The sequence below is a fragment of the Crocodylus siamensis genome, chromosome 2 (assembly GCF_052110815.1).
Source record: "Crocodylus siamensis isolate JL-2025a chromosome 2, ASM5211081v1, whole genome shotgun sequence".
Lineage (NCBI taxonomy): Eukaryota > Metazoa > Chordata > Crocodylia > Crocodylidae > Crocodylus > Crocodylus siamensis.
Window position 1 is genome coordinate 178914887 of NC_143396.1, and position 23322 is coordinate 178938208.

The 23322-nt window shown below is 42.9% G+C and overlaps 1 protein-coding gene across 1 annotated transcript in view; it reads left to right on the plus strand.

The window, feature by feature from the left end:
• LOC149871401 (uncharacterized) overlaps positions 1–23322 on the plus strand; it is a 64775-nt gene that overhangs the window by 14079 nt on the left and 27374 nt on the right. The window contains exons 11-34 of the mRNA XM_090034617.1: positions 57–195; positions 752–862; positions 1693–1762; positions 3049–3183; positions 3294–3458; positions 4444–4538; positions 5299–5425; positions 6082–6337; positions 6911–6960; positions 8832–8932; positions 9069–9220; positions 9890–10028; positions 10118–10234; positions 10384–10563; positions 11068–11307; positions 12098–12254; positions 12852–12980; positions 13345–13489; positions 15286–15332; positions 15432–15623; positions 17096–19605; positions 20198–20691; positions 21116–21715; positions 22041–23254. Coding sequence (XP_089890743.1) covers positions 57–195; positions 752–862; positions 1693–1762; positions 3049–3183; positions 3294–3458; positions 4444–4538; positions 5299–5425; positions 6082–6337; positions 6911–6960; positions 8832–8932; positions 9069–9220; positions 9890–10028; positions 10118–10234; positions 10384–10563; positions 11068–11307; positions 12098–12254; positions 12852–12980; positions 13345–13489; positions 15286–15332; positions 15432–15623; positions 17096–19605; positions 20198–20691; positions 21116–21715; positions 22041–23254 — 7565 coding nt within the window. The remainder of the gene's footprint in view (positions 1–56; positions 196–751; positions 863–1692; positions 1763–3048; positions 3184–3293; positions 3459–4443; positions 4539–5298; positions 5426–6081; positions 6338–6910; positions 6961–8831; positions 8933–9068; positions 9221–9889; positions 10029–10117; positions 10235–10383; positions 10564–11067; positions 11308–12097; positions 12255–12851; positions 12981–13344; positions 13490–15285; positions 15333–15431; positions 15624–17095; positions 19606–20197; positions 20692–21115; positions 21716–22040; positions 23255–23322) is intronic.

The window sequence follows — 23322 nt, forward strand, 5'->3', positions numbered from 1 at the left end:
GTTTCCTTTGTGTTAATATGAATCAGGCTTAATCAGCATGTCTTCATTTATTTTAGCACATGTACTGATGGCCAGTGGGTTTGTGTCAGCTTTTCATGCCCTGGGACATGTAGTATTGAAGGAGGGTCCCACATCTCCACATTTGATGAGAAACGTTTCACTTTCTTTGGAGACTGTAACTATGTACTGACAAAGGTAAATAGGAATCACCTTTTCTGCTGACATAATATATAATAGGATGCTATTTAATTAATGCTATCAGTAGCTGCATTAAGTTTTGGTTCTTAACTGGACAGCAGGGTTCAGGTCTAAGAATGCCAAGGGGAGAGTGGTACCTCTCCGCAGAGCAAAGTAGGGTACCTAAGTTCCAGAGAGGGGCAGGATTTAGAACGTATCTGTCTTCCATTGTACAGGGTACTTAGGTACCACACTTAGATGTTACAAATTTCACTAGATCACAAAGCATCTAAAATGTAGGGACTATTGTGCTCAGCATTGGGACTCTCAGGTCCCTTCTGTGGCTCTATACCATAATGTCAAAGTTAGCTGATACGTTTTATAGTGTTACACATATTTATGTCATCTTACTGCAGTGAGTGTGTGTATGTGTGTGTGCGTGAGTGCGTGTGTGCATGCATGCTTGTGTGAGTGAGAGAAGGAATCAGCAAAGGCTAAAATGACCATTATATCTTGAATGCCATTTGATACTAATGACTTCTTATTCAATAGCTTTTGGTTTTTCTTTTTTCAGCTTTGTGACAGTAATGACTTCACTGTCCTGGGAGAAATCCGTAAATGTGGCCTAACTGACACTGAGACATGCTTGAAAGGGATAGCCATAAGTCTTGGTGGAGGACAAAATGTAAGTAGTGAAAACATATGACCAGCCTTGTGTTTGAATATTTTTTAAATTGATGACTGTCACGTGATGCTATGTTGCCGTAATGGCACACTACAACAACGTAGTATTAGGGGGCACAAACCATGATGCTGATGATACATCGCCGTAGCAATGAGCTCCATCGTTATAGCGTGATGCTACAGTGACATAGATGCTAGAAATAACCATTGCACCACTGGGACAGCACGGTAACAGCTGTTACGATGCCATCATTTAGTACTCCCTAAAGCAAGTACTAAATGATGGCATGGTAACAACTGCACCATGAGCGGCATGTGTAGACATGCCCTGTGGGTTGGCTAAAATTGAAAAACCAGAGACAAAATCTTTGTGCTCTGTATCTTGTAAAAATACTTTATAGATTGCAGATTAGACTAATCACAATTTATGTTCCCAATGAAATATGAAATATGTTAGACGTTATGTTGTGTCCAGATGGAATAATATTTTCAACAAGAGTCTGTCCCCTAAACCAGTGGAAGAACCGTTTGCAAAAGACAGACACACAAGAAAAGAACAATACACATAGGAAATCAGCAAATAAGTTTAGACCATAGTGTGGATAATGGAAGTCAGTCAATGTAAGACAACAGTATTTTATATATTTTTTTCTAAATGATCAACGGGAAGCAATTTAAAAGAAAAGGTCGTTTGTGCTGAAAATATGATTTTCACAGTCACATATGTCCCATATTTTTATTTACCTTGGACAATACTGGTTGTAAAGTCTTTGGAAAGTGCTGTGCAGTCCCTAAGTTTGCCTGCCAATCCCCATTTTTTCTTTTGAACAGATCATTGCAATCAAATCTTCTGGCAGTGTCTTTGTGAACAAGATCTACACCCAGCTGCCCTTCTCTGCAGGTATGTCTCTTTGGAAGTTATTCAAGGCATTCTTGGATTTTACTTGCCTGAGTGCACTGCTTCATTGAAAGCCAAATTTTGTTCTCAGACTGGAGCAAATCCAATGAACCCCCTAACAGAATGTATTTAAAAAACAAGAGGATGAAATCTTTGCTTACCCAGCATTTTTTATTCTTTGTGAGGTTTGATTTGGTTTTGTAACCAGTACAGAATATCTTCAATTCAGTCCCATAACAATACTCTGCTGCTCTAAGACCCAAGTAGTACTGTGGGTATGTGCAAATGTTACACTTAAATCTGCCTAAGGCCAATCTGTACAGAGGTTCAGGTTGGTTAAATTGAGCAAAAAATGGTGGGCCTGATCTATACTAGTTCACCTAAGGAGTTGAACTAGCTTACATGAGGAACGGGTTAACCCAGTCTACCAAATGTTTGAACACTGAAAGCCAAAGCTGCTCACCCTGGCCCCAGAGCTATGTTCTTCCTACTTTCCCTCCCTCCCCACCAGCCCTGACTGGGCCATTTTTAGCCTCATGCCTGTCTTACCATCAGACAGACAGCCCCCAGTCCATCAGTCACGCCCCCACCACACACACCACAGGCCCACTAACTCCCTCCAACGCACCCACCCCTCCTGCCACCCTGAGTTACTCTTACCAGATTTCTAGTGCAGCTCCCAGGACTGGCAAATACCTTCACATGCCACTCCCAATCTATGATCATGCAGCTTAAAGTAAGCTGTGTGGTCATAGACTGGATGCAGTGAATGTCTGCATGTACACTGTATGAGTAAAAGCAAACTCCTGGTGTATAATGTGACCCAAACACCAGACCTCCAAATTGCAGTGCTATTCAGTTGGCCTGTATTTCTTCTGCCTATTTTCACGAACCTTGGTCACGAACACAAAACCTTGATTCTACACAGATCTCCTTACTTCCCACCTTACATGCACAGGAAGTACAAACATCATATATATATGGGACATTTCTAGACTGAATCCTAGGATAAAATCCTGCTAAATAATTCTTACAGAGCAAAGGTCTATTTGTAGATCAATACAGAAGTTCATGTTCTTCCCTTGCTCCAAAGAGATTTAAAAACTAGAGAAAGTTATTATTTAGAACAAGGAAAAGTTAACTTTGTACTGAACTTTGGACAGGATTTCTTATCAGTTCAAACTAATATAATGTGCAGTAAAGGCCTACTCCAAGGAAAATCCTCATCCTTAATGTTGGTAATTTTTTATCCAATATGTAAATGTGTTTATTGTGTTCTTTGTCCACAGCCAATGTCACCATCTTCAAGCCGTCATCATTTTTCATTATTGCACAAAGAAGCGATCTTCAAGTAGTGATCCAGCTTGTACCCATCATGCAAGCGTATGTAAATGTGGAACCAGCCTACAAAGGGCTGACATGTGGTGAGTAGACTTAGTATAACTAGTTTCTCCTAGCCATTGAAATTGTACATGGTCTGATATGAGAAGATCAAACCCTGTTTGCTTCTTCCTCTCCCTTTCCCCCCGCCAAGGCCTCTGTGGAAATTTCAACAATATACAGGCAGATGACTTCAAAGCCGCAAGTGGTGTAGTTGAAGGAACATCAGCTGCTTTTGCTAACACCTGGAAAACCCAGGCAGATTGTCCTAATGTCAAAAACATCTTTGAGAACCCCTGCACTCTCAGCATAGAAAATGGTATGTTTGTTGTAATAATATATTTTAATGTGTGTCTTGTAATTAAAAAATAAATAAAACTGGAAAAAGACAAGAAATAAGAATTCAGCTTAAAATTTCAGAACAGGCAACCGTGGACTGGGCAACCAGTTGATGAACACTTATGTGGCCTTCATCCATCAGGGTTTTCAACTGCTTTATCTAAACTAACTTCCACCAGTGCATTTGAACACATGTATGCACCCTCTGTATCTGTCCCTATGAACACACACATCCAGGGGTGCCCATTTACCATGAGACAAATAGCAGGGGCATATATTTGTCCCTCTGCTATTTGTCTGTGGGCATGCCCCTGCACACATATTCGAGCACGTGGCAAAGTGACCCAGATGGAGTAGGGGGAGGCTGGGACCAGTGCTGGCCCCAGCAACCTTACCTGGGTCCTGGGGGCCTCCAGGAGCAACAAAGGTGCCAATCCAGCCACTTGGCTAGCCAAGCTCCAGTTTCTGGTAGCACATGCTGTTGCTGCATGCGCTGCACTGGTCTTTTTGGCAGCAGTTTTCTTTTTTACACCAAGATTTCCCACTGTCAAAAAAACTGCCATGCTGTACCAGCATGGCAAATGGGTGCATGTGTGCTGCACATGATTTGTGGTGCCTTAAACGGGTTTGAGGTTCCACAAGCCACATGTGCACGCTCATCAGGACATGCCCTCTGGTACTGATGTGAACTGAAGAACTGTAATGCAGTGGCAACTTCCTTTTCTAAAATACAAGTTTGCTTAAGCAAAGTCACTATTATGTTTCAGATTCATTCAGTTGATATTATGTTCAGTTATCAGTAAAGAGAACAGGGGCATTTTTTTATTTCTTAAGAAATAGAGCCAAGTTCTTCTTTATGTTGCTACAACTCCAACTGTGTTCAGTAAAGTTGCAAAGATGTAACTGAGAGGAGAATCCAGTCCATACAATGACTCAAGTATTTATATCCCTTTCTGTATTTACAGAACAATATGCTCAGCACTGGTGTGGATTGCTTACTGCCACCACTGGACCCTTTGCCAAGTGCCACTCAACAGTGAATCCAGATGTTTACTATGTGGTAATTGCTAGTTGTTTCTTTCCACTTTAAAAATAATACCAATCAGAGTTTATTTCCTGATTACAACCACCAAAAGAACAATTTGCTAAACAAGAAGATCTGGTTGATCTGCTCAGGTCCCTTCCAACCCTACAAACTATGAAACTATGAAACTATGGTTTATATTTCTGATTTACTCCTGACAGGTTTCTCAGGCTACAATAAAGTTTACTTTAATCTCTGTATCATATCATCTACTCCTTTATCTAGGTATCTTTCTTTCCACTTGTTTGTTTCACTGAGTATGTCACACCAGACTGGTTATAAATTTACCATGTAAATAGTAAAGAAAGAGGAATAAAAATATATTTGTGGTAATCAAATAGTTTTACTACCTGGCAAAGGACTTTGATGGTCTTTGTAGGTGTTCAAGGTAACTTCTCTTACAGACAAATAATCATAATGTTCATGGCTGACACACTTTTAGATAAACTTGTCTATACGTACATACATACATACATATATATATATATGCATAGATTTTATATATATGTAAATTCATAGATATTAATGGGCTAAATTTTGCTGTAAGCAATAGTGATGAAATTCCAGAGCAACACTTGGTCCAAATTTGGATAAATCAAGGTAGAATTTGGCTACATAATACAATGCAAGACTAGTTACTGCCAACTAATTTGGCATTTGAGTACAAAAACTCAAAGGATAGTTTCTTTGGATGGGTAGCTCCATGATTACTAATACATCTTACTTGCATTTCTAGAACTGTATGTTTGACAGCTGTAACTGTGAGAACAGTGAGGACTGCATGTGTGCAGCCCTCTCAACCTACGTCAAAGCCTGTGTTGCTAAGGGAATCCAGCTGAACGGTTGGAGGGCTGATGTCTGCAGTAAGTTTTACAACTGTTCATTGCATGAAAAGAGATTAGCCAGTAGGCCCATTATACCACATTTCCAAGGTCATCATGGTTCCCCTAGTACAATTTCAAACCAAGTTTGATGAAGGCCTAGCATCAACTCACTTCTATTTTGCAGGACCTTGAGGGAACAAAGAGTGAGAGATGTCATGTAAGATATGCAGTAAGCAGGGAGATATTGGAGATGCTTTGTAAGAATAATGCCTGTTGGGAAGTAAAGGAAATACCAGGGATCTTGAGACTTTTACTGAAGGAGTACAGAATGACTGGATTGCTTTCAAATACACTAGTATACTACCTTACTTCAAGGCAATGGAAATGTAAACATACAGAAAAAATAGACTATACAAATAAATGTAGGTTAGGTTACATTCTCATCTTAAATTGGAAGAAATTTATCATAATTGACAGAGATCACTAGTATAACCAAAACGATAATTTCAGAGGTAAATTTTACCATAGAAAATACAAATCATGTAAATTGCATTACTGTGGACATCACTACAGAATTTGGGCTATTTCATTTAAATCTGTGTACATCCAGTGCCTATTATATCATATATACCATATTCCAAGTCTGGCATGTGTGGCTACATTGAAAGTAACTTGCCTTATTTTACTTTCTCAAGCAAAATACACAACTACGTGTCCCAAAACCCTGACATACAGCTACATTGTTGATTCCTGTGAACCCACTTGCCGGTCTCTGAGTGAGCCAGATATCATATGCAACATCAAGTTTGTTCCAGTTGATGGCTGTACCTGTGAAAAGGGAACCTACATGGATGAAAGTGGCAAATGTGTGCCTCCTACTAGCTGCCCTTGTTACTACAAAGGATCTGTTCTACATTCTGGAGAAGTTGTTCATGACAATGGTGTTGTCTGGTAAGAATTCTTAAGAAACAACAGTGTTGAATATTGGGAATTATGGAATTATGAAACCTCATTCATTTTATGCGGCATAGCCAATTCAAGTGAGTTTCCCTGCCTGCTTAACCAGTGTGATCAGTGTGAACCAGGGCTCACAATATTTTAGAGCTGTCCATGTTTAGTAGATTTTCTTTAATTCAGTCTTTAACTTCAATAAGACACATTTTCTGCCCAAACTTTATCATTATAAAAAAAAAGGACTAACACACTATTCTCTGGATTTAACATAAGGACTACTTCTGAGGACAATAATAGTAAGGAAGATGTTGTAGTATCATGATTTCATTTAGTCATTTTGACTGGGTGAGGCTGTCTTTGTGTGAGGCTTGTTTGTTTTGTGCCATTGCAAAAATCATATCCAGAGAATACCAGCCATTCTTTTGAAAGGACACTGTCTACCTCTGGCCACGAGGTAGCACTGCAGATATTCCAGATTCTTCAGGAAAGACCAGAAACCTGGCAAGATAGAAGTTCCCCATATAATTAGCTGTCCTTTCAAACAAAAGTCACTCCTTTCTCTTCCTACAGCTCTTGCACACGTGGCAAACTGAACTGTATTGGAGCCAAACCAGCACCAGGTAAACCCCCGTTTAAGCTTTTCTTTTATCCCCTCTACCGTCTTCATGTTTTTGAATTCTTTTCTTGCAATGACAGTGATTAAAATCTGAAACAAAACAAAAAAAGCAACTGATCAGAAACTCTCAACACAGCAATTCTGTAGTATAGAGGGCATTATTCTTGAGAAGTAAAGAGCCATAATTTACCTTCTGGAACAGTAGAAATAAATATATTAGGAGGTAAAGGATATGTCAGATAATTCAGAGCAAGATCAAATTTGGTACCCAGGAATGGGGGATGCCAGAAAACAAAAATATGCTAGTTAATTGAGCGGCCCCGGCAGCCACTTCTCCTGCCACATCCCTCCGCCCCTTTCATCCCTGCCGTGACATCGCTGCCCTTCCCGCTGCATCGCCACCCGTCCCATAGACCCTGCAGTCCCCGTGGGATACGAAGGTAGTCCCCGCACAGCCCCACGCAGCCTGTTATGCCCCCAGGCCTTGGGGACTTGGCAGTACAGGCTGCTTTGCCCCGCGCTGTGGGGGATCAGAGAAACTGGAAGTGCCATGGTGGGCACTTTTGGTTTCACTTTTCCTTACAAGCCGGCATGCTGGTTAACAGAGCATGCCGGCTTGTAAGGTGCCGGTTACCAGAGAATTTACTGTACATTAATTGGGAGGTGCAAATTCAAGACATACAGCCTGATCCTACTCTTCCTACTCAAACAAAAGTCCTATTCGTAACAACTAGAGTTTGATTAAACAAGGACTCTGGGCCATTTATGCTTACAAGTGTTGTAATTACACATGCAAATAGCATGTTTTAACAATCTGGTGCCTAAATTAGGGCCTTGTTGCATGTTTCACTGTGAGCTGCTCAAATGTTGATGGCTGTTAGTGCTAGCTTGAGTTTGAAGCAATCACAAGTTCAGGTCAGCAGGTAAGAATCCCCCCCACCCCACCCCACCCCACCCCACCCGGTCCCATTCCTAGCCCCTTGCCCTCTGGGGCTCCCCCAGTTCCCTTTCCAGGCCCTCTCCACCTCCTTGCCACCACCACTACTGAGCTGCTGTACTTTTCTGTACCACATCTGGCCCAGAGACCAGAAGCAGTGGTAGTAGTGGAAGGGCAGGCAGATTAACCCTTCCCTACATGCTCCCCTGGAACAGATAGCACAGGCAGCCACAAGTAAGTAGGGATGGGAAGGGGAGGAGCAGTGAGCAGAGTACTGATGAGAGCAGAGGGGTGGGCAATGGGCCCAATATGGGACAGCAGGGGAATGGGTGGGTGGGTGGGGAGAGGGGCCTTTACATTAACATGTAGCTTAGCGTGGCTAACAGGGGTCAGAGATAAACCTAGGCTGGAGTGGTGTAACTTTAAGTTCCCCAAAGTTCTTAAAATTACTTTTAGGTATTAATGTTTGGAAAAAACAGGGGTTAAGAGCTCCAGAAGCTGCTTAAATTTAACATATAACAAAGTCCTTACAGAAGCAAACACAAAAGGTTTAATTGAATTTTAATATAAATTCAGTGGATTTTTTTTACAGTGTTTAAATGAAAAATGCACTTCATTATTATCAGTTAATAACAGTGAGGGTTTTTTTTTCAAGTTTCTAACAATAACTGATGAGTTTCTAAGTTTATTTATAGTGCTAAATAAATACCTATGTCCATTCGCACAGATAATATGATTTCTGTGAAGCTCTGAAATATTTAACAGAGCAAATCCAGATAATTTACTAATCACTGGATCTTTCTGATCATGGTGTGTTCCTTATCTTAACACTAAAAGCAGGGTTCCCTAGAAACACATTCATAATGAATAATTACTATTGCAGTAACTGATAGCATGATGCCAGACTTGGAGTTCCTCACGGCCTTTTTGTTCAACAGCATGTAAATTTCCAATGGTCTACTTTAACTGCACCAACACCACTGCAGGTGTAACTGGAGCCGAGTGCCAGAAGAGCTGTCAGACTCTTGATATGGGATGCGTAAGTGTGGATATTTTATATCCGCTGGAACACATTTTCCTATCTTGACCAAAACTAAATCTTTGCTGAAGCAGTTGAATATGTCTCTTTCACTGACACCATTTATCAAATCATATTTTTCATATGGTTTTTACAGTACAGTACACAATGTCTCTCTGGCTGCATTTGTCCTGACAATCTAGTGGCAGATGGGCAAGGTGCCTGCATACCGGCAGAAGAGTGTCCATGTGTTCACAATGAGAACTCCCACAAACCAGGGGAAGCAATCAAAGTTGGCTGTAACACTTGGTAGGTATATGTTGGACATAAAATATATAAACTAAAACATAGAAGAGTCTTTTCTTCTGTATCAATACTAAGACTTATGGTACACATTTGAGTGGAAGTCACATTTCATTCACTGATACAATGCATATAGCTGCACACTATAATTTGGCTAGGAATGAAAGTGCAAGATGATTTACTTATCAACTAACAACAAAATTAATGGTTATCATAAAAAGTGGGTTCTCTTTTTTTCATAGGCAAGCAGGACAAATGAGAATAGGCAGGAAGTGGTCAGGAGAAGAGTGAACTTTAGATGCTGTCATGTCTAATAGAGATGCACACTTGTACCCCCTTAATCTGTCTGCAGTCCCTACATGGAATATACATCTCAAAAACTTCTAGGAATTCTGAAAACCAAAATGTTTTAAAACCATTCATGGAACCATCAAATAATTTAATATTTGGGCATGCCTGGGGTTTATCTGCTGTTTATACAGAGTTACAGTGCATTAGTGTTTAGAATAAGGAAATCTTATTTTTCCATTGCTGTTCATTAAGCACATATTTAACGGACAGATGAATCTTAATTGAATATGTAGCTACCTCTGTATTAGAAATGAAGCCATAAAAGTGTTTTGGTGGTGGTGGTGATTTCATTTTTACATTGAGATGTCTGACTTTTTTCTTTAGCACATGTAAAAACAGACAGTGGCAATGCACCAATGAATCTTGTCTGGCAACCTGCACTGTTTATGGAGATGGGCATTACATCTCTTTTGATGGCAAACGCTACAGCTTCAGTGGAGATTGTGAATACACATTGGTCCAGGTACTGAGCTTTCTTCCTTGGATTATTACAATAAGAAAGTACCTTGTGCTTGTACATATGCTAACAATGAATATCATTCCCTTCCTCAGAACTATTGTGGTATGAACAACAGCAGTCAGGGAGGAACCTTCCGAGTTATCACTGAGAACATCCCCTGTGGTACCACTGGAACCACTTGCTCAAAGTCCATTAAAGTTTTTATGGGGGTGAGTAGTTTAATAAAATAATGAATTATTGAATAGAATCATTTTAATTATGATAGTTATAATAATTATAGTGATGTTGAAAATGGTACATGAAACCAGAAACATCAGTTGGCTCTTTAACTGTCTTTTGGTTTTTCTTCTTATTTCAGAACTATGAACTGATACTCAGTGATGGGAACTATGAAGTAATTCAGAGGATCCCTGGAGGGGAAATACCATTCACAATCCGCTTAATGGGTATCTACCTGGTGGCTGACACTGATGCCGGGCTAACACTCATGTGGGATAAGAAAACCAGCGTATTTATTAAACTCAGCTCTAATTTTAAGGTAAGTTTAGAAGCCATGCAACACGGGTCATCTATGTTGAATCCACTTTGTTATTACCTATTGAAGAAGAGAATGAAGGCAATGAAGAAATGTGATTTCATGTTTTCCACGTCTCAGTGCAACTCCTTTAGAGTTACAAAATGCGTTGAAATGATTCTGGTTGTGTAATTTATTGCACACAGATTGTACATGTTACATCACTAATGATTTCATAGCTTACTGGTTACCTAAAAATCATCACTAATAAGGTGTGTCCAAAACAAAATCTAGCTAATTAATCATTTTTTAAACAAATACTAAAATAAAAAAGAAGGTCCACTCTACTGTCTTCAGACAGAATTCAATACAAAAGGCAAAAGCAATATTTTTATTTAAATGTATTCTCAGAGGAAAGCAAGATACGTTCATTGGACAGCCACAGTCCACATTAAATATGGAAAGTCAGGAGTTCTGTTACCCACAGGTTGTATTTACCTTTGTTATTTTGTCCACATCTTTATACAGGGTCAGGTTTGTGGCCTGTGCGGAAACTTTGATGGAAATGGCATCAATGACTTTACCACTAGGAGTCAGTCTGTGGTAGGAGATGTGATAGAGTTTGGAAACAGCTGGAAAGTGTCTCCTACTTGTCCAGACACCAAAGGGAGCAAGAATCCTTGCACTACAAACCCTTACAGGGCTTCCTGGGCAAAAAAACAGTGCAGCATCATCACCAGCACAGTATTTGCGAGCTGCCACTCTCAGGTATAGTAAACCTTTTGCATGGCATTCTCCTGAGCAGGGATTATATTGTTTATAGGGTGCCTGAGGGCTATGCACTGAGTTGCCAAACCCCATGCAAAACATAAAGGCTCTCTGCTACTGTTCTAATGTGTATTTAAATTTGTGTGGAAGATGCTTATTCATGGTGGACCTCATCTAGTTCCCTACTGAAGTCAACAGGCATTTTCCATTGTTTTCAGTAGGAGCTGGATCAGGTGGTAGTAGACAAATTGGAGTCAGTACTATTTCCAGATGGACTATGCGGAAATTTCATCCATATTTATCTCCTCTCTTTTTTCTATGTAGATGAGTACACCAAAAAGGCTACTGACAGTAGTACAGGTATCACCAGGTCCCACTTTTTTAAATGGGACAGAAAGATTCAAGGCTGTATTCTTTTGTCCATCAGGATCAGCTTCTGATAATATATCTAATTGTTAACATACTGGTTGTTATGACAGCATATACTAATCTAATTACATGCTATTTCCCAGTGAATGTATAATATTACACAGTTTGTAGGGTAGTCACTTCTTTTATAATTACTCACGCTGTGTTCTCAATTTGACATTCTCACTTCATTTTACTGACACATTCTTGTTGAGACTTCCTTCCCAGTTTATAGTTCCTTTATTTTCTTATATCGCAAAGCAGTTTCTTCACTTCAAATGTTGAGTCCAATTTTAAAGGGCAAGGTGAATTGCTGTTGCAAAGCATGATGACAAATGCATAAAATAAAAACATTAAATATGACATATTCCTCTTTAAACAGATTGAACCAAATGAATATTATGACGCATGTGTGACGGACGCTTGTGCATGTGATACTGGGGGAGATTGTGAATGTTTCTGTACAGCAGTAGCTGCATATGCTCAAAAATGTAATGAGGCTGGCATCTGCATTTCATGGAGAACCCCATCCATTTGTCGTGAGTATTATCCTATAACTTGATGGAGGCAGAGGGGACAAAAGCAATTAAGAATGAGAAGAAAAATAAGTAGGAAGAAAAAGTAAGGAGAGTTAAATACTGTGTGGAGAGAGGTGTTGTAGTATTTCTAGGAGGAGCCAGTAGTAAATTAGTAAGGACCAGCCTGTAATTGTAGCTATCGTGAAAATAAAACCATAGCATACTAATTGTATTGTTATGTTTCTTATTATTTAATTGCTGTTTATGATATACCATTATCTCCTACTAAGTTACATTACTGTATTATATGCCCAGCTGTTGGGCTTGTAGCTTAGTATAAATTAATGGCAAGGCATGTTAGAGACAGAATATTTTATGTTCTAGCTAATTGAGTTGTTATTGTTTTTGTATGTCTCCGTTTGATGCACTGTAATCTCATTATTCTGAATACAACTGAAGAAGGAAAATAGTTGCATAAAATTAGAAACCAGATGACTCCCTGGTCACTATATGTGGGAATATACTGGAGGAATGAGATTTGTACCCATTATATTTCTGGAAATAGAGCCCCTGAGAAGCATTTTAATATCTATTTTCTCACATCTCTTCCTCTTCCAGCCGTCTTCTGTGATTACTACAACCCAAAAGAGGAATGTGAGTGGCACTACAAGCCATGTGGGGCCCCATGTATAAAGACCTGCAGGAACAAAAGTGGAAATTGCAGTCATGAACTACAAGGCCTGGAAGGTAAAAAGAATTGTGCATAATGCACTTTTCTAATAAAGGATAATTACATATGGTGAACACAGTTCCTACTACTCAACATAATGAAACATTTTATTAAAAAGGACAAGACACAGGAGCGATCATGGAGTCTTTCTTAATAGTCTGTAGTGCTCTAAAGGAGTCACAAACATGTTTAGAGAAAAGATCCTAATGAATGCCCCAAAACTGACAGTAATTTATTGGATTGCCAAAAAATGCAGCCAGACACAAAAGATAAAATTCCACCCCTATATGCAAAATCCATTTAGAGCTTAGATATTTGTTTGGGCTAAAAATCACCTCCTGTTTAAAGAAAAAGTGTCTGTGTATTTCTTTGTTACTGCAGGCTGCTACCCAAACTGTCCAGATGATAAACCCTATTTTAATGAAGAAAATATGAAGTGTGTTGAAACCTGCGGCTGTTATGACAATACAGGAAAATATTACACACCAGGATCAAAGATTCCTTCAGACAAAAACTGTTATTCATGGTAAGCTTAGCTGTGTAAAGATTTTAGCAAGGTGCATTTGAAGTTGTGATTGGGACATAATAGATGAAGCACTATCATTCCATTGCTTGTGAACAGAAATGTCTGCCTACCATTCATAAATAGCTAATAGCTTTTAAAAGCTATTTGATTTTGTTACCAGAACAGGAAAGATCACATTCTGAAATTATTTCTTTTGGAGTGATTTATTCAGTGTATGTGTCATTGGTTTATTGTGTGTTCTCTTACCAAAAAAGGGGGGAAGGTGGAAGGATAATTTTTTTCAGTTTTTACCTCATTTAAAAAAACACATTACCATGACCTTGCTGAAATTGTTACATAAGATTGTGTTCACCTTTCATTTTATTCCTTATTTCTGCTATTCTGCTTATAATCATCTAGCTGTTTGGGTGCTTTAGTATTCCTCAGTGTTTTCTTTTTCATAACTGGCTCCTTCCATGTATAGATATTTGCTTAGAGAATCATGCTAACAGCTCTCTCACACTAGGCATGTCTACACGAGATGCTACAGCACCATAGCTTGTTGCTATGGTGCCGTAGCATCAACAGGCATGAACCATAACGGTGATACTGCTGCACAGTAGTAACAAGCATCTAAAAAACCTTGAGTGGCACTGGTACTGCCGGTTACTGTGCAGTCATTTAGTTCTTGGTTAAGCAAGTACTAAATGACTGCACAGTAACAACTGTGCAGTCCACTGCTCACATAGATGCAGTCACTGAGTAGCACATTTATTGCATTGTGTAGGGCATCAGGTCTTGTCTAAATTGTAGCCACTGCAGTGACTGCAGCTCTTGTAGATGCACCTGACCTAGCTCTAAAGTGTTTAGATACCTCTAGCAGAGCAGCTCTCATGCTCTGGTGCAGCTCCTTGGGTGGACTTTACAGCTTGTGTCACTCTGTGCTGCTGAGGCTACTCCTGTTACTGGTGATTAAGCAAGCTAGTTTTGAGCTAGCTTGGGTAGGTCTGCACTATAGGGACTGCAGCTTGTACAGGTAAAGTCTTAGTCAGTGTGAAGAGAGGTATCTGGGACTAGCCCTAAATAATAGATCTTCCCCCTGTATCTTGCAAACCCTGAAAAAAGGCTGTGTTCTAACAGGTAGAAGTCTGAGGGAGACAAAATCCTTCTCACTAGGTAACAAAGCAGCAAAAGAGACTCTGTGGCCATGTCCAGATGAGCGCAGCTGTGCAGTATGTGGCACCGCAGACATGTCTGCGGCATCACATCCCACATATTCAGCTGTTCTCTGCACTGCTCCCTTGCAGTGCGGGGGTGGGGGGGGTTGATGGGGTCAAAAAAACCCTCAGGAAAAAAAAAAGGTGGAGCAGCGCACACAGGGACAGTGTAAGGCTTCTGGGACCAGCCCAGTGCTGGTCCCAGCCTTCCCTACCTCACCTGAGGTGTTCCCCTGGAACAACTAGCAGCAGCTGCACAAGGTGCATTGTGGCTAGTTTTCACCAGGAAACCAAACATCCACGCTTCTGTAGGCATGGCCAGCGTGGCAACTATGTGTTATAGAGGTGCGCCACATTCAGTGCACTTCCTCTCCAAGGAAAGAGATGATCAGGATATCCCCTCCAACCGCTCCTCTCCGTCTTTCCCTTACTTTCAAAGCCTTCTTTAGTGCAGTCTCTTGGAACATATCAAGGGCAAACCCTGTCCATAGATTAAAAGATCCTACCTCATCTGCCTTTTTGCAGCAGAACTTCACTGCTGAAGAAATGACTTGAAGAAAAACTACTTTTGAGCTTACTCATTTTTCTTTTTTTCCCCAGTGAATGCACACTTGAAGGCAAAATCAATTGCACATACGATAAACACGGTATGTTGACAAAGCAGTTTCAGTTTGAATATGAAGCACATGGTGGAATCTGTTTCAAATTCTCAGTGTCCAAAGATGACATTTTCTTTTGATTTACAGACTGCTATTGCACATATGATGGAAAGACTTATCCATATCAGGCTGTCATCTACAACACTACAGATGGTATTGGTGGATGTATGGTTGCAACTTGTGGCCTGAATGGAAAAATCAACAGAACTGTCTACGAATGTCATGTAACCACAACACCATTTGTATTTACCTCTTCAACACCTATAACTACCACTGCAGGTACCTTCTGTAATAAACATGTTGAAATTTCTCTATTTACCATTGAGAGAAATTTACCTAACAAACTAAGTACATACTTATATTTCCAATGAATGAATCAGAAAGTTAAAAGTCAGTGGGCATGTCTACATGTACCCCCCCACGGCGCTGTTGTTACTGAGCCGTTATTTATTACTTCCTTTTGGAACCCTAAATGATGTGGTGCCTGCTTATTTTTAGATGCTACGTCATTGTAGCAACACACTATAATGAGGCAGCTCATCACTACATAGATGTTGGGTCAATGTTGCACTTCGTGCCCAGCGATGCTGCATCACCATAGCAACAAGCTACATCACCATAGTGCAATGCTATAGCGACGTAGTGTCACATGTAGATGTGCCCAGTAAGCCCTAACTCTTTATTTGCATTTTCTACATTTATTGGGGTTCTAATCAGTAGCTAGTAAAGAAGTTTAAACACAAAACATAAAGAAAATAGAATCACTGTACAAACTTTTGGTGCTATTTTTGCTATTTAGACTTATTCAACAGAAACCAATGACCTAGGATTATTGGAAAATAGGGCTGGAAAAGACCTCACAAGGTCAACTAGTCCAACTCCTTGCACAGGGCAGGATCATCCTTGACTAAATCATCTCAGCCAAGTGTTTTACCTGTTCTTGAAAATTCCCAGGAATGAGATGTCCACAACCTCTCTACGTAGTTTGTTGCAATGCCTGACCACCCTTGTAGTCAGAAAGTCCTTCCTAATCTCCAGCCTAAATTTCCTCTAGTACAGCTTAAGGCTGTTGCTCCTCATTATGCCCCTATATATCTTGTTCAGCTGCTTCAACCCTTCTGTAACTATTTTAGGATTAAATGGAGTAATAAAGAAAATGTAGTATTTTTCATTAATAGCAAATCAATGTAAAAATATAGTTGCTGCATAATCAGACCTGATCTAAAGCCCAGTGAGTTCAGTGATACTTACCTATTGCATGCATTATGCTTTGGATCAGGGTCTTAATGCTTAAGAGACGGTGCATAAAAAACTAAGCAGTGTTCACAAAATGGGAAATTATATTGAATTCCATGCAAATATATGTATTTTCCAAGTGTTGAAATTATAGGAGTGCAACTAAATTATCATTTTAGGCAAGTGATCTTAATCCTGGCACTTCACAAGAGGCAATGCAAATTCTCTTATAAGTTGTACCTCTTCATGCCAATAAGTTTATACATTGAGTGTTATTTTCTCTATTTTTAATAATGATACTAATTATAATTAAACTAACCTGAAATGGTTGTCTTATAGACTTAACATGCTAGCACCTGGCTTTAGAAAAATATTCAATGTATGCAGTATAACGAAAAGAGAATATTTATGGGAACTTTTTTCGTATATATAACTTAAAAAAGAAAATATAGTAGTATATTTTTAGTATAATACTTTTATGTTTGTTTATTTTGTTTTTTTGTTTTTAATTACAGTACCATCAACTATATCACAATGTGTTTATGAAGTATGTCAATGGTCACAGTGGTATGATGTGACTTATCCAGACACCGGGGAAAATGATGAAGACTTTGATACATTTGATAACTTAAGAGCTGAAGGTTACAAAATCTGCAAAGCTCCAAAGGATGTCGAATGCAGAGCAAAGGAATATCCAAACACACCATTAAATGAAATTGCGCAAAAAGTAGAATGCAATACAACAGCAGGTCTTATATGTTATAACAAGGACCAATATCCAATGAAGTGTGACAATTATCAGATCAAAATCTACTGCTGTACTTTTGTACCATGTGACTACAAAACTCCAACTACAGTAAGCCCAACTGAAACAGCAAGTACTGTCGCAGAAACTATCCCTCCAGAAACCACTACAACTTTTATACATTCCACAGCTACAGCACAACCTACCTCCACAAAATATAAAACAACAACCCTGTCAACGAGTACCATGACAACCACAAGTCTTTCAACAACTTCAGTCACAGAACCAATCACCATGACAAGCTCCGTTCTACAAACCACAGGTACAAAACCTATAACCACTATTTCTTCAACAATTTCTTCTTGCACAAAGGAAATCTGTAAATGGTCACAGTGGTATAACATACATTATCCAATGCATGAAATAAATGATGGAGACTTCGAAACATTAAAAAACATAAAGGCAAAAGGATATTCTATTTGTGAAACACCAAAGAATGTTAAATGCAGAGCAGTCAGGTTCCCCAATACAAGTTTGAAAGATTTAAACCAAAATGTGACATGCAGCAAAACTGAAGGATTGATATGCCATAACAGAGATCAATTCCAACACATATGCTTAGACTACGAAATACAAATTGAATGCTGTAAAAAAGAAATGACACAATGCCAAACAACTCTACAAACAAAACCAGTTGTAATACACACACGGACAACAACAGTTCCCATAAAACATCAGGTTACTCAAAAACAAACAACCACAACAGCTACAACCATGCCGCCTCTCCCTCACACCTCCACAACTGTCACAACTGCCACCCAATCCACCACACGTTTGTCTACACAACCCACCCACTCCAAAACGACTCCAACCCCTACATCCCAACCACCCAGCACGAGCACAAAGGTCACCACAGCCTCTCCATCCACCATGGGGCCCTCAAAACCGGTCCCAAGCCCCACAACCACTACAGCAACTACCACTTGTGAGCCCATATGCACGTGGACCAAATGGTTTGATGTTGATACCCCGTCCTCGGGACCAGAAGAGGGAGACATTGAAACCTACCAAAACATTAGGGCAGCAGGAGAAAAGATCTGTGCACAGCCTGGAGACATTCAGTGCCGAGCTGAAAACCAACAGGACATAAGCATCGACCAAGTTGGTCAAGTCGTGCACTGTGACGTCCACCTTGGGCTGGTGTGCAAGAACAAGGACCAAACCGGAAAAGACACCCTGTGCCATAACTACCAGATACGTGTCCTGTGCTGCGAGCCACACCCCAGCTGCTCAAGTCCAACCACCACCCTAGAGACCACAACAGGCAGCACACCGCCTCCGACCACACTAATCAGCACCACCACTGTCACTGTGCCACCCAGAACCACAGCCACAGAGACATCCCCACCACCTACAACCACGGAAAGCAGCACAGAGGTCATCTCAACCACGCATCGCACAACCGTGGTCACTACGCCCCTCACGAGCCCACCTTCTACGACAGGAACCAGCACACCCGTACCTACTGTGCGCACTGAAACAACCACCTCTGAAACACCCTCCACAACTACCAGCCTGCCAACCAGCACAAAGACCACTATTTCCACCCAGAGCACAACGCAGACTCTCCCTCACACCTCCACAACTGTCACAACTGCCACCCAGTCCACCACCCATTTGTCTACACAACCCACCCACACCAGAATGACTCCAACCACTACAACCCAACCACCCAGCAGCAGCACAAAGGGCACCACAGCTTCTCCATCCACTGTGGGGCCCTCAACACTGGCCCGAAGCACTGCAACAACTACAGCAACTACCACTTGTCAGCAGATATGCACGTGGACCAAATGGTTTGATGTTGATTTTCCCACCTCAGCATCATCAGATGGAGACATTGAAACCTACCAGAACATTAGGGGAGCTGGGGAGAAGATCTGCGGACAGCCTATAGACATTGAGTGCCGTGCTGAGAACTTTCCTAAGATAAGCGTCCACAACGTCGGTCAGAACGTGAGTTGTGATGTCAATTTTGGGCTCGTGTGCAAAAATGAGGAGCAACTCGGGAAGTTGAAGATATGCCTCAACTACCAGGTCCGTGTCAAGTGCTGCGAGCCAAACCCCAGCTGCTCAATTCCAACCACCACCCCAGAGACCACAACAGGCAGCACACCGCCTCCGACCACACTAATCAGCACCACCACTGTCACTGTGCCACCCAGAACCACAGCCACAGAGACATCCCCACCACCTACAACCACGGAAAGCAGCACAGAGGTCATCTCAACCACGCATCGCACAACCGTGGTCACTACGCCCCTCACGAGCCCACCTTCTACGACAGGAACCAGCACACCCGTACCTACTGTGCGCACTGAAACAACCACCTCTGAAACACCCTCCACAACTACCAGCCTGCCAACCAGCACAAAGACCACTATTTCCACCCAGAGCACAACGCAGACTCTCCCTCACACCTCCACAACTGTCACAACTGCCACCCAGTCCACCACCCATTTGTCTACACAACCCACCCGCTCCAAAACGACTCCAACCACTACATCCCAACCACCCAGCACGAGCACAAAGGGCACCACAGCCTCTCCATCCACTGTGGGGCCCTCAACACCGGTCCCAAGCCCCACAACCACTACAGCAACTACCACTTGTGAGCCCATATGCACATGGAGCAAATGGTTTGATGTTGATACCCCGTCCTCGGGACCAGAAGAGGGAGACATTGAAACCTACCAAAACATTAGGGCAGCAGGAGAAAAGATCTGTGCACAGCCTGGAGACATTCAGTGCCGAGCTGAAAACCAACAGGACATAAGCATCGACCAAGTTGGTCAAGTCGTTCACTGTGAAGAACACCACAGCCTCTCCATCCACTGTGGGGCCCTCAACACCGGTCCCAAGCCCCACAACCACTACAGCAACTACCACTTGTGAGCCCATATGCACATGGAGCAAATGGTTTGATGTTGATACCCCGTCCTCGGGACCAGAAGAGGGAGACATTGAAACCTACCAAAACATTAGGGCAGCAGGAGAAAAGATCTGTGCACAGCCTGGAGACATTCAGTGCCGAGCTGAAAACCAACAGGACATAAGCATCGACCAAGTTGGTCAAGTCGTTCACTGTGACGTCCACTTTGGGCTGGTGTGCAAGAACAAGGACCAAACCGGAAAAGACAACCTGTGCCATAACTACCAGATACGTGTCCTGTGCTGCGAGCCACACCCCAGCTGCTCAATTCCAACCACCACCCCAGAGACCACAACAGGCAGCACACCGCCTCCGACCACACTAATCAGCACCACCACTGTCACTGTGCCACCCAGAACCACAGCCACAGAGACATCCAACCACCACCCCAGAGACCACAACAGGCAGCACACCGCCTCCGACCACACTAATCAGCACCACCACTGTCACTGTGCCACCCAGAACCACAGCCACAGAGACATCCCCACCACCTACAACCACGGAAAGCAGCACAGAGGTCATCTCAACCACGCATCGCACAACCGTGGTCACTACGCCCCTCACGAGCCCACCTTCTACGACAGGAACCAGCACACCCGTACCTACTGTGCGCACTGAAACAACCACCTCTGAAACACCCTCCACAACTACCAGCCTGCCAACCAGCACAAAGACCACTATTTCCACCCAGAGCACAACGCAGACTCTCCCTCACACCTCCACAACTGTCACAACTGCCACCCAGTCCACCACCCACTTGTCTACACAACCCACCCACTCCAAAACGACTCCAACCACTACATCCCAACCACCCAGCACGAGCAAAACGGGCACCACAGCCTCTCCATCCACCGTGGGGCCCTCAACACCGGTCCCAAGCCCCACAACAACTACAGCAACTACCACTTGTGAGCCCATATGCACATGGAGCAAATGGTTTGATGTTGATACCCCGTCCTCGGGACCAGAAGAGGGAGACATTGAAACCTACCAAAACATTAGGGCAGCAGGAGAAAAGATCTGTGCACAGCCTGGAGACATTCAGTGCCGAGCTGAAAACCAACAGGACATAAGCATCGACCAAGTTGGTCAAGTCGTGCACTGTGACGTCCACTTTGGGCTGGTGTGCAAGAACAAGGACCAAACCGGAAAAGACAACTCGTGCCATAACTACCAGATACGTGTCCTGTGCTGCGAGCCACACCCCAGCTGCTCAAGTCCAACCACCACCCCAGAGACCACAACAGGCAGCACACCGCCTCCGACCACACTAATCAGCACCACCACTGTCACTGTGCCACCCAGAACCACAGCCACAGAGACATCCCCACCACCTACAACCACGGAAAGCAGCACAGAGGTCATCTCAACCACGCATCGCACAACCGTGGTCACTACGCCCCTCACGAGCCCACCTTCTACGACAGGAACCAGCACACCCGTACCTACTGTGCGCACTGAAACAACCACCTCTGAAACACCCTCCACAACTACCAGCCTGCCAACCAGCACAAAGACCACTATTTCCACCCAGAGCACAACGCAGACTCTCCCTCACACCTCCACAACTGTCACAACTGCCACCCAGTCCACCACCCACTTGTCTACACAACCCACCCACTCCAAAACGACTCCAACCACTACATCCCAACCACCCAGCACGAGCAAAACGGGCACCACAGCCTCTCCATCCACCGTGGGGCCCTCAACACCGGTCCCGAAGCACCGCAACAACTACAGCAACTACCACTTGTCAGCAGATATGCACGTGGACCAAATGGTTTGATGTTGATTTTCCCACCTCAGCATCGTCAGATGGAGACATTGAAACCTACCAGAACATTAGGGGAGCTGGGGAGAAGATCTGCGGACAGCCTATAGACATTGAGTGCCGTGCTGAGAACTTTCCTAAGATAAGCGTCCACAACGTCGGTCAGAACGTGAGTTGTGATGTCAATTTTGGGCTCGTGTGCAAAAATGAGGAGCAACTCGGGAAGTTGAAGATATGCCTCAACTACCAGGTCCGTGTCAAGTGCTGCGAGCCAAACCCCAGCTGCTCAATTCCAACCACCACCCCAGAGACCACAACAGGCAGCACACCGCCTCCGACCACACTAATCAGCACCACCACTGTCACTGTGCCACCCAGAACCACAGCCACAGAGACATCCCCACCACCTACAACCACGGAAAGCAGCACAGAGGTCATCTCAACCACGCATCGCACAACCGTGGTCACTACGCCCCTCACGAGCCCACCTTCTACGACAGGAACCAGCACACCCGTACCTACTGTGCGCACTGAAACAACCACCTCTGAAACACCCTCCACAACTACCAGCCTGCCAACCAGCACAAAGACCACTATTTCCACCCAGAGCACAACGCAGACTCTCCCTCACACCTCCACAACTGTCACAACTGCCACCCAGTCCACCACCCACTTGTCTACACAACCCACCCACTCCAAAACGACTCCAACCACTACATCCCAACCACCCAGCACGAGCACAAAGGGCACCACAGCCTCTCCATCCACTGTGGGGCCCTCAACACCGGTCCCAAGCCCCACAACCACTACAGCAACTACCACTTGTGAGCCCATATGCACGTGGAGCAAATGGTTTGATGTTGATACCCCGTCCTCGGGACCAGAAGAGGGAGACATTGAAACCTACCAAAACATTAGGGCAGCAGGAGAAAAGATCTGTGCACAGCCTGGAGACATTCAGTGCCGAGCTGAAAACCAACAGGACATAAGCATCGACCAAGTTGGTCAAGTCGTGCACTGTGACGTCCACTTTGGGCTGGTGTGCAAGAACAAGGACCAAACCGGAAAAGACAACCTGTGCCATAACTACCAGATACGTGTCCTGTGCTGCGAGCCACACCCCAGCTGCTCAAGTCCAACCACCACCCCAGAGACCACAACAGGCAGCACACCGCCTCCGACCACACTAATCAGCACCACCACTTGTCACTGTGCCACCCAGAACCACAGCCAC